This window comes from Vombatus ursinus, unplaced genomic scaffold, assembly GCF_900497805.2.
Source record: "Vombatus ursinus unplaced genomic scaffold, bare-nosed wombat genome assembly UNPS02014959.1, whole genome shotgun sequence".
Taxonomy (NCBI): domain Eukaryota; kingdom Metazoa; phylum Chordata; class Mammalia; order Diprotodontia; family Vombatidae; genus Vombatus; species Vombatus ursinus.
Genome location: NW_020954737.1, coordinates 210,889 through 227,996, shown reverse-complemented (window position 1 = coordinate 227,996; position 17,108 = coordinate 210,889). Strand labels below are relative to the sequence as shown.

Sequence of the window (17,108 nt, the reverse complement as noted above, 5' to 3'; positions counted from 1 at the left end):
CCAACTCTCACTTGGGGCTCCAAGAAGCTACAGCATGCACAGTGACCACACCCTACTAAACCATCTTGGCAGATGGGCTAAATCAGGTTGAGGTTAAACTGACAGGTCTCAAACCTGTTGGTGAATTAGGGGGATGTCTATCCCAAGCATGTGGAGCCTTTCCCCAACAGAATGGGTAGATGAGAACAATTTGTTCCAACAGCCATGATAGTGGCTGAAGCAGGCGCTACGGAGTGCTTAGAGCTTGGTCAGATATCAAAGACAAATAGATGCCAAGATGCATGCCTGGCCATTGCCAGTCCTCTTGACTCTTGTCCTGCCACTGGACTTCAATGACTCTGGAAGAGAGAGTGAGGCTGATGACTTTGTGCAACTGCTTCACTTAAATCCAGTTCACACATTAGTCAAGACATTACTGGTGATATAGCTAGTCCTCTCTGAAAACAAAGAACAAACAACAACAATATGTCTGTGCACTCAATCTTCCTCTGTGCTTGGGGCCAGGAGAGATGTCCTTCCTAGGGGAAATTCTTAGAGAAGGCAAGGGAATCTTGGGACCCCAATTATTCACATATATATTATGTCCTTTAAGGAAGTAACCTACTCTATGACTATGAATGCCAAGCTTTGGGCCAAGGTATCTTCTTTGAGGTCTCACCCTGAAAGGGCTACTCCTTAACTAACAGACAACCACCTCTCCTAACAAACATTGAAAGCTTCCTGGGAGGTTTTAAATAATTCACTTAAGACAATAAAAGTCCAGCAGAAGATCTGCTGGTTCCAGCAGGGGAGAGGATACCCCTCCGAAGTACTTTCATAGGATCATATCCAATCACATGTTTAGAGCTGGAAAGGACCTTATAGGGATCATCTTGTCCAGCCCACAAGTTTAAAAGATGAATAAACCAGGCCCAGCAAGGGAGAAGTACATGCAGATACTCAGTGACAGAGACAATATATCTGCCCATGTGGAATAGAGTCATAGATTTTTTTTTGTTCTTTTTTACAAGGCACTTGGGGTTAAATGGCTTGCCCAGGGTCACAAAGCTAGTATCAACTGTCTGACACTGGATTTGAACTCAGGTCCTTCTGACTCTAGCGCTGGTGCTCTATCTACTGCACCACCTAGCTGCCCCTAGAATCATAGATTGTTAAAGCTAGAAGAGACCTTGTACATCATATAATCCTCTTTTTTACAGATGAGGAACCATCTTCAGCCCAGAGAGATAAAGTGATTTGTTCAACATGCCACAGATAGCAAATGGCAAAGCTGGGACTGAACTCAGATCTACTGTGCTTGCAGCCCCCAGGTGCTGGGGCCCAGGAGTTCTGATAATCAGGGATACAACGTTAGCTCCCTAGTCACCCCTCCCCTCAAGAACAGCCCAGGGGTCCCCAGTAGGGAAGGCAGATGGAATATGAATTTGATAGGGTCATGAATTTAGAACTGGAAGAAACAGCATTTCTTTCTCAGGACTGTGCAAAGAATCAACACGGGCCCATTTAATGCAGGGTCAATATTCTCTGCCCTTAAACCATGGGACCAGCTGCATCAGGAAATTGGATCTGGGAGAGGAGGAAGGCAGGGGCATTACAATCATAACCAGATTTGGGAGAGAAATAAACGGAAGAAGCCTTTTCAGACCTTTCACAGATAGAAGATAGTGCCATGTGGACTGGGTAATGCCCTGTAGGCTTGTCAGTGTTTCACGGACACAGTTTTATGGACTTTTTTTTACATTGATTTGATTATTCTTAAAAGTTTTATTAATGCCTCCTGTCACTTCCCAATATACTGCCCCTTCCCAAATGAATCATCCCTTGTAATAAAGAAACAGATGCAAAACTGACAAAAAAAATCTCATTTCATCATTTGACAACATATTCAGTATTTTGCACCTGTAGACCCCTGTCTCTCTACCAAGAAAAGGGAAACATGTTTCATTAATCTGATGAACTTAATTTCTCTGAATGTGTTAGATTAAAGGGTAGGTAGCTGGGTGGCACAGTGGATAGCGCTAGACTAAACTAACCAGGAAGGTCTAAGTTTGAATCCAGCCTCAGATACTTGCTAGCTGTGTTCTCCTGGATGAGTTACTTAACCTCTGTTTTCCTCATCTATAAAAATGGGCATAATAACAGCACCTACTCTCAGAGTTGTTGTGAAAACAAAATGAGATAATATTTGTAAGTGCTTTGCCGTCCTTAAAGCGTAATGGTGGTGGTAGAGGAAGTAATAGCAGTGTAGTTCAGTGGCAATATGACTTGCTTCCGGTTCCCAGATGCCTTTGGTAAAAGGTGCTCTGGTAAAAACTGGTCTTCAGTGCCTTCCCCAGCACCTTCTCTCTTCTCATAAAGCTACAGAAACGCAAGCTAGGCCAAGAGGTCATCAGGGTTCCAACAGCCCAGGAAAGATGTAGGTAGATGACCGACAGGAGCGGGGATCGATGCAAAACCACAAAGAATCTCCAGTGATTCATGGGATTCCTCAGTTTTTTTCCCACTCTGTTTCTCCATTCTGAACACAAACAAAACAGAGTGCCCGGCTCATAGTAAGCACTTAAAATGTGCATTGACTAACTCATAACCCTCATCAGTCTCTGGTTTCAAGAGACTTTTTCATCTGACCCCCGCCCTAAGAAAGTTTATAGTGAATTAAAAAGAAAGTTCACCAAGGCTCCAATAGTAACATACCCAGACCCACCAAGGCCCTTTGTTGTGGAACCCTCCCTATACCTCTAGGCAGCAGTAAGGACTTTTCTCTCTCAAGCCAGCTCTTCTCCTGAGAATGATATCATGGATAAAATATGGAACTTGGAGTCAGAAAGACTTGGGTTCAAATGCTACCACTGACATTTATTAACTGTGTAATCATGGCCAAGTCTTTTGCAAGATCCTTAACCTACTTGTGCTCAGGCAACTCTCAAGGATTGTATGATGAGGTTATAGTTGAGCTGCAGTTTGCTTCAGATGGAGGGACCTCCCACAACAACAACAGAGGCATATCCACAGCTGGCAAAACCAAACAAACAGAAAACCCTATAAAATCTAGGGGGAGAGAGATAGAGACAGAGACAGAGAGAGACAGAGAGAGAGAGGCCATGAAATAAAAGTTACCAAAATAATCATACCCTTGACCCATTAATACCATTATTGGGCACGTACTCAAAAAAGTGTTGGCTTTCTTCAAGTCCCAGCTAAAATCCTACCTTCTGCAGAAAGCCTTTCTGAGTCCTTCTTAATTCTAGTGCCTTTCCTCTATTGATTATTTTCCATTTATCCTGTATATAGCTTGTCTGTAGGTAATTGTTTGCATGTTGTTTCCCTCATTAGACTGAGCTCCCTGCATGAAGAGACTGTCATTTACTTTTCTTTGCATATCCTCGATGCTTAGCACAGAGCTTGGCACGGAGTAGGAGCTTAACGAATGTTTATTGACTGACAAAATAAAAAGACAGATTTTACATTCAAAAATTTACATAGCAGTATTATGTTAATTACATTTTTAAAAAACTGAAAATAACCTGGGTCTAACAACAGAAGAATGGTTAAACAATTCACATTAATGTAAACTGAATGCCAAAATGCAATCAAGGGAAAAAACAGATAGCTGGAAAGACTTTTGTGAAATTATGCAAAGTAAAAAAAAATTGGAGGGAAATGCAGTACATACTAATTACAAGCACATAAGAGGGCAAGTAAATGACAATTAATAGACAAAGCTTTCTAATGGTGATTTAGAGGGAATGATTTCCAAAGTGTATGGATACTTTATGCAACAAAACTAATTTCAAGTATTAGTAAATTAATTAACATCCAATAATTAGTAATCATTAAGTTTTTGTTGTTGTTGAGTCATTTCAGTTGTATCCACTCTCTGTGACCCCATTTGGGATTTTCTTGATAAAGATCCTGGAGTGGTTTGCCATTTTCTTCTCCAGCTCATTTTACAGACAAGGAACTGAGGCATACAGGGTTTAGTGACTTGCCCAGGGTCACATAGCTAAGCTAGTAAGTTCCTGAGGTCAAATTTGAACTCAGGTTCTTCCGACTCCAGTCCTGGCACTCTATCCACTGCCACCCGGCTGTCCATGATTAAATGTAATTGGTTGTATTGATGAACAATGTTAAATTTCTAATAAAGCCTTAATTTTTTTAAAAAAGAGATGCTCATTATATTATTTGGTGCTATGAGAACACTAAACACAGCCCAAGACATCGTCCCTGCCCTCAAAGAGCTTACAATCTACAGTTGAGGCAGCACAACTTAACACAACACAAAAAACAAGGGCAAACAACTTTTTTCTAAAATATATGCTAAATTGTCCTGGTAGAGAAGATAGATGTAGTAGTGTTCAGATAAGGAAAATCAAGATGGATTATGAACAACTGGTAGGATTTAGATACAGAAAAGGGAAAGGGATAGTCATTTTGAGCAGGAGGGCAGGGAATAAAAATGAAGGTACTGAGAAAAAGGTAGCATGTTACATTTGAAAACTTAGTTGAAATCTTAAATTTAGGCTCATAGCTAGAGTTTCTCCATAAGGGTGGAGTAGGAAGTGCATTGTATTCAATGTACAATATGAATCAGGTAATAGATAGGTATTTATTTCCTACCCATGAAGGAAATAATAAAACATGAAAGATTCTCACAATTGTGTGTTGACAGTAGGACTTAAGCAATGGGGAGCCTAGCATGACAAAAATGTAGGTATATGCTGGGGAGTAGTAGAAAATTAGGTAGGATAAGTAGAATGGGGCAAGAAATGGTGTCCCTAAAACAGAGAGTTTCAATGTGAGATGATGATGATGATCAAAGTGATGATGATAATAACAGCTAACATTTATATAGTACCTACTCTGCCAAGTACTGTGCTGAATGCTTTATAAATATTATCTCATTTGATCCTCACAACAACCCTGTGGAATAGGTGCTATTATTATCTCCATTTCATAGTTGAGGAAACTGAGGCAAACAGAAGTTTAATGACTTATCCAGGGTCACACATCTAGTAAATGCCTAAGCCTCGTCTTCCTGATTCCAGGCCCAGTGCTCTATCCACTGTGCCACCTACCTGCTTCAATAAAAGAAAATCGGGACACAATAAAGGTTTTTGAGAGGGAGGGCTGAGGAGCAAGGAATCACTGTTTAGGGAAGATTAAATTATAGGGCTGTGCTGTTCAGTTAGGATTAGAGAAGGAAGGATCTGTAAAGAAGGCTGTTGCAGTAATCCAGGCATAAGGGAATGAACACTTATATTTAGATAGTGGGAAAGGAAAACAAAGGACAGACATGAGATAATAGTAATATACTACTGGACCTACCAATGCCCTTTGTTGTGAAACCCTGTACCTCTAGGCAGCAGTAGGGACTTTTCTCTCTCTAGCTGGCTTTTCCCTTGAGAATGATATCATGGATAATATATGTATATATATGTTTTATATATATATGTTATATATAAAATATTCTATTTGCAATAGAGAGGGAGGAGGTACCCAAGTGAGAGCGTGCTGACCAAGGCCAGAAAGTCAGAAGCAAAGCTGGAAGGGGAATAAAAGATTGGCTGGTCTGGGCCCCTCCCAATGGAAGCCCTGGGAAGAACTCACCAGTGGGAGATGGGGGCCAGCAGAGTGGAGAGGCGAAAAGACCATGGGACTAGTTGGATATTTTAGTCTGAAGAGGCTCCAGGTACTAAAGGAAGTTCTAGGGTGAGACTGCAGCAATGTGAGAAGGGGGCCAGCCAACTTGGTGAAGGGATATTCCGGGGTGAAAAGACCATAGGAGAAAATATCCCAAACCGAACTTATCATCTTCCCTTTTTCCCCTGATAAGATAACTGATAAGTTCAGTTTGGGATATTTAAAGTTGAAATGACAGTAAAATATCCATGTAGAGATGATCTGTAGACATCTAGAGGCATGGACCTAGAGCTAGTGTGAGAGGCCATAATAGTAACTTTTGTCTACGTACTTACTCTTCAAAATATCCATGACTTTATACACGCAGTTACTTCTTTTCACCAACATAGATTGCAATCCTTTCATGCTGTAGTGGACTTACATGAACAACATGAGTTGCTCCAGGCAAAAATCTATTCACCTGTTGATGGTCAGCTTTCTGAGAATAAGCTTCTCTCAGCCTAGCAAGGCTGGTCCTCAGATGAAGAGAGGCACTGGCTAAGGCCGTTCCATTCAAAGTTGTTCCATTTTGGCAAGGCCTGACAGAGGCTCTGCTGACATAGATTTTAACAGCCTAAACTCACCTCTGCACCACAGTAGAGAACATTTGCGGAGTTTTAGTTAGTGCTTTTGTAAAGTGTGAATTGGCCCATAGGTGCCATCCCAAGGACCACATACCTAGAGGTCCGATGGAAATTCTGGGGATTTCAGAGACTTGGTCACTCAGCATGTGGGTGCATCAGAGGAAATGAGCTTTCTGACTACTTCAGTACCTCAGAAATGAGATTCATTGTTTTGGTACCATTTTCATTGCTGTTTTGTCATTTCAGACTCTTCATGACCCATTTGAGGTTTTCTTGACAAAGATACTGGAGTGATTTGTCATTCTCATTTCACAGATGAGGAAACTGAGGCAAACAGGGTTAAGTGACTTGCCCAGGATCACACAGCTAATAAGTCTCTGAGGCCAGATTTGAACTCAGGACTTCCTGACTCTAGGCCCAGCCCACTTTGATACCATACAGAAAACCAAATTCTTCCTGTTTTATGATGGTGGCAAGGGGCGAAAGGGTGGGCTGTGTCAATCAAAAGGAGAAACAACTTCCAGCTGCTTTCCTCTTGCTTTTGGCAAGTAATGCGACTCGCTCTTAACCTCCACCCCATGGCCGAGTCTATGTGGAATTTGGGTGCAACAAATGGAGTTTAAACCTGGTCCCCTGGCTGTCTTTTTTGCTTTATATTTCCTTTCCTGAGTAAGGGGCTGCACATTCTTCTATAGGAGGATGTGTCCAGGTTGAGAGGTGACTTTGTGATTTTAGATACTGGGTCCAATGACTGAAGATGACAAGTGGCAAGGAAAGCATCTACATCAGAAAATCGACCACCACCAAGTGGAGGAGCTGAAGCTCTGCTTCCCAGAAGACATGGACTGTGAGTGAGACAGTGCAGAGCCAAGGTGAAATAGTAAATATTCAATTAGCAGTCTTACAAGCTGCTTCATATTTAGATGGTTTTAAATACCAATCTCCCAATGTGGTATAGCAGTGGTTAACACTGTCTCTTGTTTAGACTCAGTCTTACTATAAATGCTTGTGAGATTCTTTTAGTTTTTTAGCATTTCTTTTGTTTGTAGGAAAAACAACAACAACAAGAACTCGTCCTATGCCTGGTCCATATTGTACACTGAGTACCTTTCTGCTCCCTCCTTTAGGGGAATTCCTAAATGTGAGTTTAACCCTAAGCTTTAACTAATTTGTTCCTGGGTACTAGGCTAGGGGATGACTGACTGTCAAGAGGGATCCTAGCACTCCTCTCAGTAGAGGCCAGAATCTCCCAGGAATAAACCTGGCTGGACTGAGAGAATGGGACCATAACAGAAGGACCCCTTAAGAAAAGCGGGTACAGTATCCCCACTCTACTTGGTCCCGAAGTGGTTTACTATCGCTGGACTTTACATTTGCAAAGTGTTTTGTTGATCATCCTTCATTCTGGAAGAAGACCAATTACATCGCCAGGGTGATGGCTTGACTTTCCTGTGAATTGAATTCAAGTAAGGTAAAGTTATACAAAGTCATCAGCCTCATTCTCTCCTCCAGAGTCATCAAAATCCAATGGCAGAACAAAAGTCAAGATGGCCCAGGATGCAGAGGGTAACCTTGGCCTTGGAAGCCTGGTGTATGGATAGAACGCTAAACCTAAAAGCTAAGTGGTATAATAGATAGAGCATCCTGCCTGGAGTCAGAAACACCTGAGTTCAGATGCTACCCAGAGTGACCTGGACAAGTAAGTTACTTAATCCCTATAGTTTCCTCATCTGTAAAATGGGTATGACAATAGCACCTCCCTCCCAGGGTTGTTGAGAGAATTTAATGAGATAATAATTGTAAAACATTTAGCACAATGCCTGGCACATAGTAAGCACTATATAAACATTACCTATTCTTATTATTCTCATTAAATCAAAAAGATCTGGGCTCAAATCTGATCTTTGATACTTACTAGCCGTTAAACTCTCTAAAACTCAAGGACCTCCCTAAAACTTTAAGTTATAGACAGGTAACAGTTACATTAAAATTTCCATGCTTATTTCATTTGACCCAAGACAATTCCATGAGTTAGATAATGATGAATATTGTTATCTCCACTACACGGATAAAGAAACTCAAACTCTTAGAGGTCGAGTGACTTGTACAAAGTCATACAGCTAGGAAGGAAGTGGAACTAGGACGAAGTCCAGATTTTTAAACTCTTTTCCCAGTCTTCCTTGCTCTATACATTTGGTAGACTTTATCATAGAGACGATGACCCCATGAACTGATGTCATCTTTAAGGGAGAGAATATAGTGAGGCGGAGAAGGCAGAAGGTCAAAGACTGAACCTTAGGGAAAAACCACAGTGAAAAGACAATGGGATAAAGAGGAGTCACTAAAGAAATAAAACAAGAAGTGATAGTTGGAAAATTAGGATAATATGGCATCATGGAAACCAAAGGAATAGAGTTTTTCAAAAAGAATGGAGTAGTGGACAGCTAGTGTCACAGTGGATAGAGCACTGACCTTGGAGTCAGGAGTACCTGAGTTCAAATCCGGCCTAAGGCACTTAACAGTTACTAGCTGTGTGACCCTGGGCAAGTCACTTAACCCCAATTGCCTCATCCAAAAAAAAATAATAATGGAGTAGTCAACAGTGGCAAATCCATTGTGAAACCTTTCCTTATCATCTCAACTAAAATCACCCTCCTTTGAACTCTCATTTTTTTCATTCAACAAACATTTTTATTGAGTAACTATGCAGAGTATTTATTATCATAATACTCAGATGACACTTATACATGACCTTGTATTGTATACACATATCTCTTTCTCTATATTGTAAACTTAAGAAGGGCAAGGACTTTGCTTTATTCTGGTTGTTGTTTGTTTTTTATTTTATTTTCCTCCATCACAGGCTTTAGCATGGAATAAATGTCTGTTGATTGACTGACAGTAAAGTGCAACTAAGAGGTGAAGGAGAATGAGGATTAGACAGTGAGATCATCACTACCTTTAAGAGAGCGGTTTCAGGAACACAATGGAAGCAGATTGCAGGATGTTTAGGAGAGAGAAGAAACAGGAAACTGAGAGGTTTTGACAGGAAAAATTAGGTACACTGGACTAGACGCGAGAGCACGGCTAAGAAAGGGTTCTGTTGCTGCTGCTGCCGTTGTTTAAATAAAGGAGGATACCGTGCAAGGCAGAGGGAAAGGAGCTGGGGGAGAGGGAGTTATGGAAGATGCTGGAGGGGTTGGCATAATTAGGGAAACAAAGTCCCTCAAGGACTGGGAGGGCATAGGCTTAAGGGCACAGGCAGATGGTTGGCTTACAGAGTGGAAGGGAGGGACACAGCGCTTTCTGAAACTGGAGGGAAAGGTTAAGAAGAGGAGTTTCGATGGTGATGAGGTTAAATGTTAGAGCTCTTTCACGATGGTATATAGTAAGTACAGTAGGAAAGATTTTCGCCTTTTCCCCAGGACATCCAAGATTAAGGAAGGGAAAACCGGGTCTTCATTCAACCTCTAAAGCAGCTACAGAGCTCTCCTCTGGCCCTTCCATTCCCCTCCCTCCCCCTCTCCCTCCTCACAGTCCATTTTTAGGGGCACCTTCCAAGCCCCATTGCAGAGGCCCCTCTCCCCACTTTGCCACGAACTGCAGAGAAACCTCTTCTCCCCCTCCCTCAATCGTTCTCTTAAATCGAGAGGCGCCACTCCTCCCCTTCCAAAGGCTACTCTCTCCTGTCTCCTCCCAGCTGCCGGGGTTTCCAGTACCCTCGGGTACCGCCCACCTGGTTGCCTCTGCAGGCGCCCCGGGATGGGGGAGCGAGGTTGCAGCAGGAGACTCGGGAGTGGCGGGAGGATGTAGAGGGAGGAGGGCTTCTCAGTTTCGGGTCCCCTTACCCAACTCATCCCCATCCCTGAAGCTCCCGAACCCCAAAAGAGACTCCTGCGTGGGTGGGTGGGGGTGCTGCTAATAGCAACAAAGCAGAAGGAGGGGAAGGAAGGTGGGGAAGGGGAGGGAAGGAGAGAGACAGGAGAACGAAGGGCTAAGCGACAGAATCACTGAGGCTGAGCGGGGGAAGAGGAGGAGGCAAAGAGGGAGAGGGAACAGAGAGCTGAGGGGGCAGCTGATGCTGATGGGGGGAGGAGGATAGGGAGGAGCTCCGCGGGGTGGCAGTCAGGAAGGGAGGGGTCTTAATGGGGAGGCGGAGGGTGGAACAGAGTTTCTCCTCCCCTGGAGCCCCGATCAGATTTCCTCTAGAGGCAGAAGAAAAAGCAAAGATCCCACCTTCACTTCCCTCTGCCTGGCCCGAGTGGGCTTGTCTCCTGGCTCTCTGCTCTGCGCCGTCCGCCCGGGACCCAAGGAGACCCAGGATGGTGAGGGAGCTGGAGGGGCGCCGACCTCACGGCCGGCCGGCCCGGGGTCCTGGGGTGGCTGGGCTCAAGGGAGTTCCTGGAGAGTAGAAAGGACAGGAAAGGGGCAGCGGGAGGAAGTTTGCAGGGTGGGGTCTAGGGGTGGGGGGGGGGGAAGCTGCATTTCTTTCTCTCTTTCTCTACCCCAACCCCACCACACACCAGTCTCCCCATGACGCCCTCTCTTTCACAGATCTGGAAAAGCCTGCCCGTGCTCGCCCTGCTGGCCATCGCCTGGGTCCACGCTGAGGTATGTGAGCTGCCACCCAGTCCGGCCGGGCCACTCGAGCCGCAGCAACTGGGTCATTCCTGCGGCTGGCTGCACCGCCCCGGGCTAACCCTAAAGCTGCAGCAGACTTGGGAGAACTAAAGTGGGGAGGGGGGTGCTAGGAGGAGGATTGAGCGAGTGGCCTCTGGGCTGCGTGTGACCCTCCTCCGCCTGCGAAAGTTAAGTATAAACCCTAAATTGGCAAAAGTCGGCTGGGTAGAGGAAGACAGGCACTCGCGCGCGCACACACACAGCATTAACATGGAGGGAGTGGGGTCTGGGAGAGGGAGAGAGCCGCCAGAATCCAACCGAGACCAGAGGAGGTGTCCCACATGCTGCGGAGTTCTAAAGGACGTCTTGAGCTGCCTTCTCAATGGGGAAGCCTTCCTTCTCCACTCCCCCACCCCCAACCGCCCGCCAATACTATCTGCCCACAAAGAAAACGCTAGGCTGAAATGGAAGAAAATGTCTCTCTTCTTTCTCCTGGGGTGAAAAAAGTTCTCTTTCTGAAGTGTTAGACGATTTCCCTGAGATTGTTTCTCTTCCTGCCCCTCTCTCTAGCTTAGTATTCAAGTCTGAGACGCTAACAGGGGCAGACTTATACCCTAATAAGTACCAGAATGAAAATGATCCCTTAAACCCTGACTGCACGAATATTAGTGATGTATCTGGTACTTGCTTTGGGGGCTCTAGGATTATCAGTGAAAGTATTTCAGAGCTTTCCTGGCAAATGTTTCCTTTTGAACTTTGAGGCCCCTTTCCTGTCATTAGGAATAGACAGACCCTGCACCCCGGGAACCCCATCACTCATCTCCCATGAACTCTAAGGCCTATTTTCAGAAAATAAACAATACTAAATTCCCAGGGGGCTCTGGCCTCCAAGAACAAGTGAAGTCAGAAGCCAAATATTTGACAATTACTGCAGGAAATGTGGAAGGAATTAAAAAAGCAGGAACCCAGTTACATGAGGGAAAGAAAATGGAATGTGCATTACAAAAGTAGGTCCCTGGTGGGTATTTCTTTCCCCTTCATGTTGCAGCTCTGCCCCACCCTTCTTCAAATCACTTCTCGACTCTGCCCAGGCAAATCATAAGCATAAATGATTTCCTTAAGATAGAAAAGTCTTCAAACTCATTCTTATCCTCTTCCCTGTCATCGTATTGATTGAGCCAGAAAATCAGAATGAATAATGCAAGGCATAATTAGTGATTTGTAGTCCTTGGCCTAAACCTAGCTAGTGGTTCGAGCTCACCTATGACTTTGATCACTTCTATTCCCACTGTCTGTAACTGAGGGAGAATCGAATCCTCAGTCCTTTGACAGAACTCGGTGACTCCTGGGACCTAGAAAATAGAAGCAGCTGCTGGCAAGAAGCAGATGTGTTGAAATTAGTTTCTTGCCAAGCTAAAAAATTATTAGTGTGGGTCCCTGTATGTTCTGGCAACTTCTTAGGATCATAGATTTAAGGCAGGAAGTCTGTGTCTGCTCTGTTGCTCCGCCCACCCTCTCTGTGCTCCTTTTGGGGAATATAGAGCTATGTTACATTGCCCAGGCTGCTTGTCCTGCTGTAATTATTACACTATTCAGAAAGTCTGAACTGTCAAGTAAAGTTCTCCCAGCATGGCAGTTTCCTAATGAAGATGGAAAAGCATGAAGAACTGTTAAGTCTTACGTATTTTGTTGCTGTTGCTGTTGAGTCCTATCTGACTCGACCCCAGTTGGGGTTTTCTTGACAAAGATACTGGAGTGGTTTGACATTTCCTCTTCCAGCTCATTTACCCATGAGGAAACTGAGGCAAACAGGGTTAAGTGATTTGCCAAGGGTCTTACAACCAGTAAGTATTGGGCTGAGGCTGGATTTGAATTTAGGTCTTCCTGATTCCAGACCCTGCTCTATCTACTGTACCACCTAGATGCCCCAAGTCTTACTTAAGTCATTCTTAAAATTCTTGGAGAAAAAAGAGGTAAAAAGAAGAAATATTATGAGAAGGAAGCTAAGACTTAGAAACCGAGGGTGGTAGAAATGAGGGAGGCTCTTAATGTATTGTGTGTGAAAGTAGATAAGAGAGGGAGGAAGGGGTTAGTGACAATAGGGCTAATTTTATGTGCCTGTGCTTATCTCTTAGTGCCCTTTGATCCATCAGTCAATTTCTTAGGTGTCTGGTACTGATTGACATTGGCGCAAATCACCTCTAAGGATTCCTTTAACAGGATGGACTTGAAATCAAAAAGACATGTGTATTTATATCCATAATCTTAATGATAATAAATCATATTTCATTTGTGTTACAGATCAGTTGTCTCCATGTGGCATCGATTTGGTGCATCGAACATTGTTTTAATGCATCTTATGGTTATTGGCTCCCATGATAGAGAGGCAGAGTGGTCGAGTCAATAGAGAACCCTTCTTAAAGGGAGGAAAACCTCAGTTCAAGTCCCACCAATGATAGATACCATGTGACTCTGGCCAAGTCACTTGGTGTTCTAGGCAATTCTCTGAAACAGTGAGTCTGAATGAGAGAAAATATGCTTAATATTGTGATAACATACTTTTCCTTTTATCTTACGTATTTTATTTTATGTGCTTAAAATCATTCTTCTGAGAAGAGGTTAGTAGGTTTCACTAGACTACCAAAATTGTCCATAACACAAAAAAGGTGCTGTGAGACTCTAAAGTGCCGATCTGCATTGACTGGTAGAGGGAGGTGGCTCCCTCAGAGTTCACTGCCACACCAAGGCAACCACAGGTCCAGTCCCTATCCTGATCCCTATCTCATGGTAGAAGAACACAGTTCATTGTTAGTTACAAGGGGATCTAATACACACATGAACACATACACATACATACAATTGTAAACATACATGCATGCATATCTACAGTTGTATGTCTATACATACACATATACATTTATACATATATATATACATACATACATGAGTACATATGGAAAGACAGAGATATAGGTGTAGTTAAGGAGTAATAACCATCTTTAAGAGTTTTTAAAACTTTGGAAAGTCACAAAAACATTTTTTTCAGTTGACTAAAACAGGAGTGATGTTTTGGGACATTTTCTTGGGAAATACAGGCTGTGTTTTTTTTAAATAGGCTATTTGCCTCACTGTCTTTGGTTTGCCTCTGAACAATTTGAAAGATGTGGCTGCCTGACCAAGGTAAAAATACGTTAATTTAAAAGCTATAGCATAGAATCATAGATTTGAGGTCATGAGGGACCTTAAAAGATAGTATCTGCAAATGGCACCGTTTTACCATTTTGAAGATAAGGGAATGAAAGGTTGAAGTCTTTCCCCAAGATCACACAGGCAGCAAATAGCAGAGTAAGGCCTCAAATCCACAGCCTCTGGCTCCACATTTAGGGTTCATTCTTCTGCACCGTGCTGCTTTCTTAGAACCTAGTGTTAAAGCAGGGCTGTATAGCAGTTAGAGTACTTACTAGCTACGTGTCCCTGGGCATCTCACTTAAGCTTAACACGGGTCAGGCAACTCTCTAGGATCACTGGTTGAAGATGGAAGAGAACTTCCAGGTTATCTGGTCCAACCTTTTCATTTTACAGTTGAAGAAATTGAATCCTAAAGGGGTTAGGTGATTTTCCTAAGGTCATACAAGTACTAAGTGGCTGAGCCATGATTTGAACTCATGTCCTTGTTCACTGACTGACTAACTGAATTTGGTCCAATTCTGCCTTAGCATTTAGCTACCAAGTCATAGACAAGTCGTGCTGTGGTGGAGGGAATTCCCACATAGGGAATTCTTGACCATGGCAAAATCCTAGGGGGGGAAAAGCTTTTAGCCAGTTGTGAAGGAGCAAGGGAGAGGTATGCCTTCAAAATCAGATGTGTTCCAGGTCTGGGAAAGGTGATAACTAAGTTTGGTCATCATAATTTAAAACTACCGTAATGATACACAAATTACTTTCTAATACTTTAGCCTAGTGTTTTGTACATTGTTATTGTTGTTCAGTCATTTCAGTCATGTTCAACTATTCATGATCCCATTTGGGGTTTTCTTGGCAAAGATATGGGAGTGGTTTGCCACTTTCTTCTCTAGCTCGTATCACAGATGAGGAAACTGAAGCAAACAGGGTGAAGTGACTTGCTCAGGGTCACACAACTATTAAGTGTCTGAGGCTGGATTTAAACTCAGGTCCTCCTGACTCCCAAGTCTGGCAGTCTACCCACTGTGCCACCTAGCTGCCATGTTTTGCATGTAGTGGATATTTAATAAATAACTAATGAATTAATCAGCTAATAAAAACTATAACTCACAGAAAGTTTTTGGGAAAAAAATTTTTGGGAGGGGTGAAGGGAAATGATAATGTTTCATATGCTTTCCACCTTTTTCACAAGGCCTCTGTGAATTTTTGCTGATTGCACACCTCATTTTCTGTAATTCATTACACTAACTTACTCAGTCACACCTAGCTTACCTCTGATCCATCTATTCATCCACACTTTCTACTGTCCAGCAGACCATACACTCTTGGAACTCTTTAGAGTGTGTGTGTGTGTGTCTGCCTATATCACTATGTCTCTGTGTATATGTATACAAATCTGAAAATTACATGACAGAAAGCAGTATGGTGCAGTAGAATGAGCCTTAAATTTGGAATCAGATATGATATATACATCAGTGTCCTAGTGATTAATCATCAAAAAGAGAAGCATGATGTCATGAAAACAGGGTTGGAAAGGGAGTTTGAGGACCTAGGCTCACATAGTGGCTCTGCCACTAAATGACCCTAGGCAAGTCACTCTCTGGGTCTTGTTTCCTCATCTCTAAAATGAGGGGGTTGTATTAAGGTGACTTCCAGATTTAAATCTATGATCCTTGGTAGCAAGCTGAAGTAGCAGCTTCTAGTAAAACTGCCAGCCTTAATGAGTACAGCCTGGCAGAAGGACATGTCAACCTTGGTGAGTGTCATCAGTTATTAGATGCCCTGGAGGGGTTTGTGGTTACATCTGCTCTAGGATAAATTCTTAGACTCAATCTTCTTGAAGCTCAATTTTATCAACTCGCCTAAAAACAAAGGGTTTCCCATAGATGGTTGATTTAAAAATCAAGAATGATAAATTTATTTTCAGTGAGAACTGACCTAAGAATCAAAATTCAGCGTAACTCCCTCATAGCACTCCTTACAAGTCACCCTTTCTTCTTCCAATGTTTAACACAGTTCGGGGCATATCATAGGCAAATAATAAGTGCTAGTTGATTGACTGACTGACTGACTTTATTCCCTTCCTCCCTTCCTTCTTCCCTCCCCTCATGGTGAGAAAGTTTACTCAGAAAACCATATGAAAGACTAGAAGATTACTTGCTGAGAATGAAATCTGATAAAAAGGAAATGAATGATTTTAAGGCCTATTTGCAAGGGAACCAACTTCTTAGCAGGCATTCTGAAAGCCAGGCCCTGTGCTAAGTACTGAGGGTAGAAATATAGACATGAGACAGTCCTTTCCCTCAAGTAACTTAAATTCTACTAGGAAAGAGAGATTTAAGGAGATATGTTGAGTGGATGGGTCAAGTGAAAGTTTATAGGAGCATAGATTTAGAGCTGGAAGGGATCTCAGAGTACAACCCTCTTATTTTACAGATGAGTAAACTGAGGCTAAATAGCTTACCCAAGCTTACTATATGGCAAGGCTGTGATTTGAATTGAAGTCCACTGACTCCACATCTAGCTTCTTTCCTTTGCACTACTCTCTCTCTCTCTCTTTAAAGAATGGGGCCAGGAATGTGCTTCTAAATGTTTAACAATAGGCTCTTCAAAAATGTTGGACAAACTTTTAAGTTTAATCTGCATCATTAACATTTTCTCCATCACTTTCTTAAATCTAGATAGTTAACAAAACTACAAATCAAACCCTGATTGCTAGGTGTGCCGATTTCCAAAGTGTAAATGCTTGCATTGAAAATTTAACAATCAGCTTTGGAGCCCGTATGAGTTGGCTCCAGCGCAGAAGTTGCTGGCAAAACTGATATTCTTCAGCAGCATAGAAACAACTGAGCTTAGCGCCTAGTGAGCAAGAATCCAGTACAAACCCTGTGAGAGGCAGCCTGAAGTAGTGAATAAAGAGCCAGTGTTAAGGTTAGTAAGACCTGGAATCAATTTTCACCTGTCCTATATACTGGCTGTGTAGCCCTGGGCAAGTCAGTGGATCAGGGAGAGCTGGACATGTTTGTAAGTGGAAGGGAAGAA

At 42.9% G+C, this 17,108-nt stretch overlaps 1 protein-coding gene across 1 annotated transcript in view; it reads left to right on the top strand.

Annotated features, from left to right (window-relative positions):
* The first annotated feature begins 10,408 nt into the window (after window positions 1-10,408).
* Window positions 10,409-17,108, top strand: part of FSTL1 (follistatin like 1) — a 99,506-nt gene continuing 92,806 nt past the window's right edge. The window contains exons 1-2 of the mRNA XM_027845206.1: window positions 10,409-10,588; window positions 10,818-10,874. Coding sequence (XP_027701007.1) covers window positions 10,409-10,588; window positions 10,818-10,874 — 237 coding nt within the window. The remainder of the gene's footprint in view (window positions 10,589-10,817; window positions 10,875-17,108) is intronic.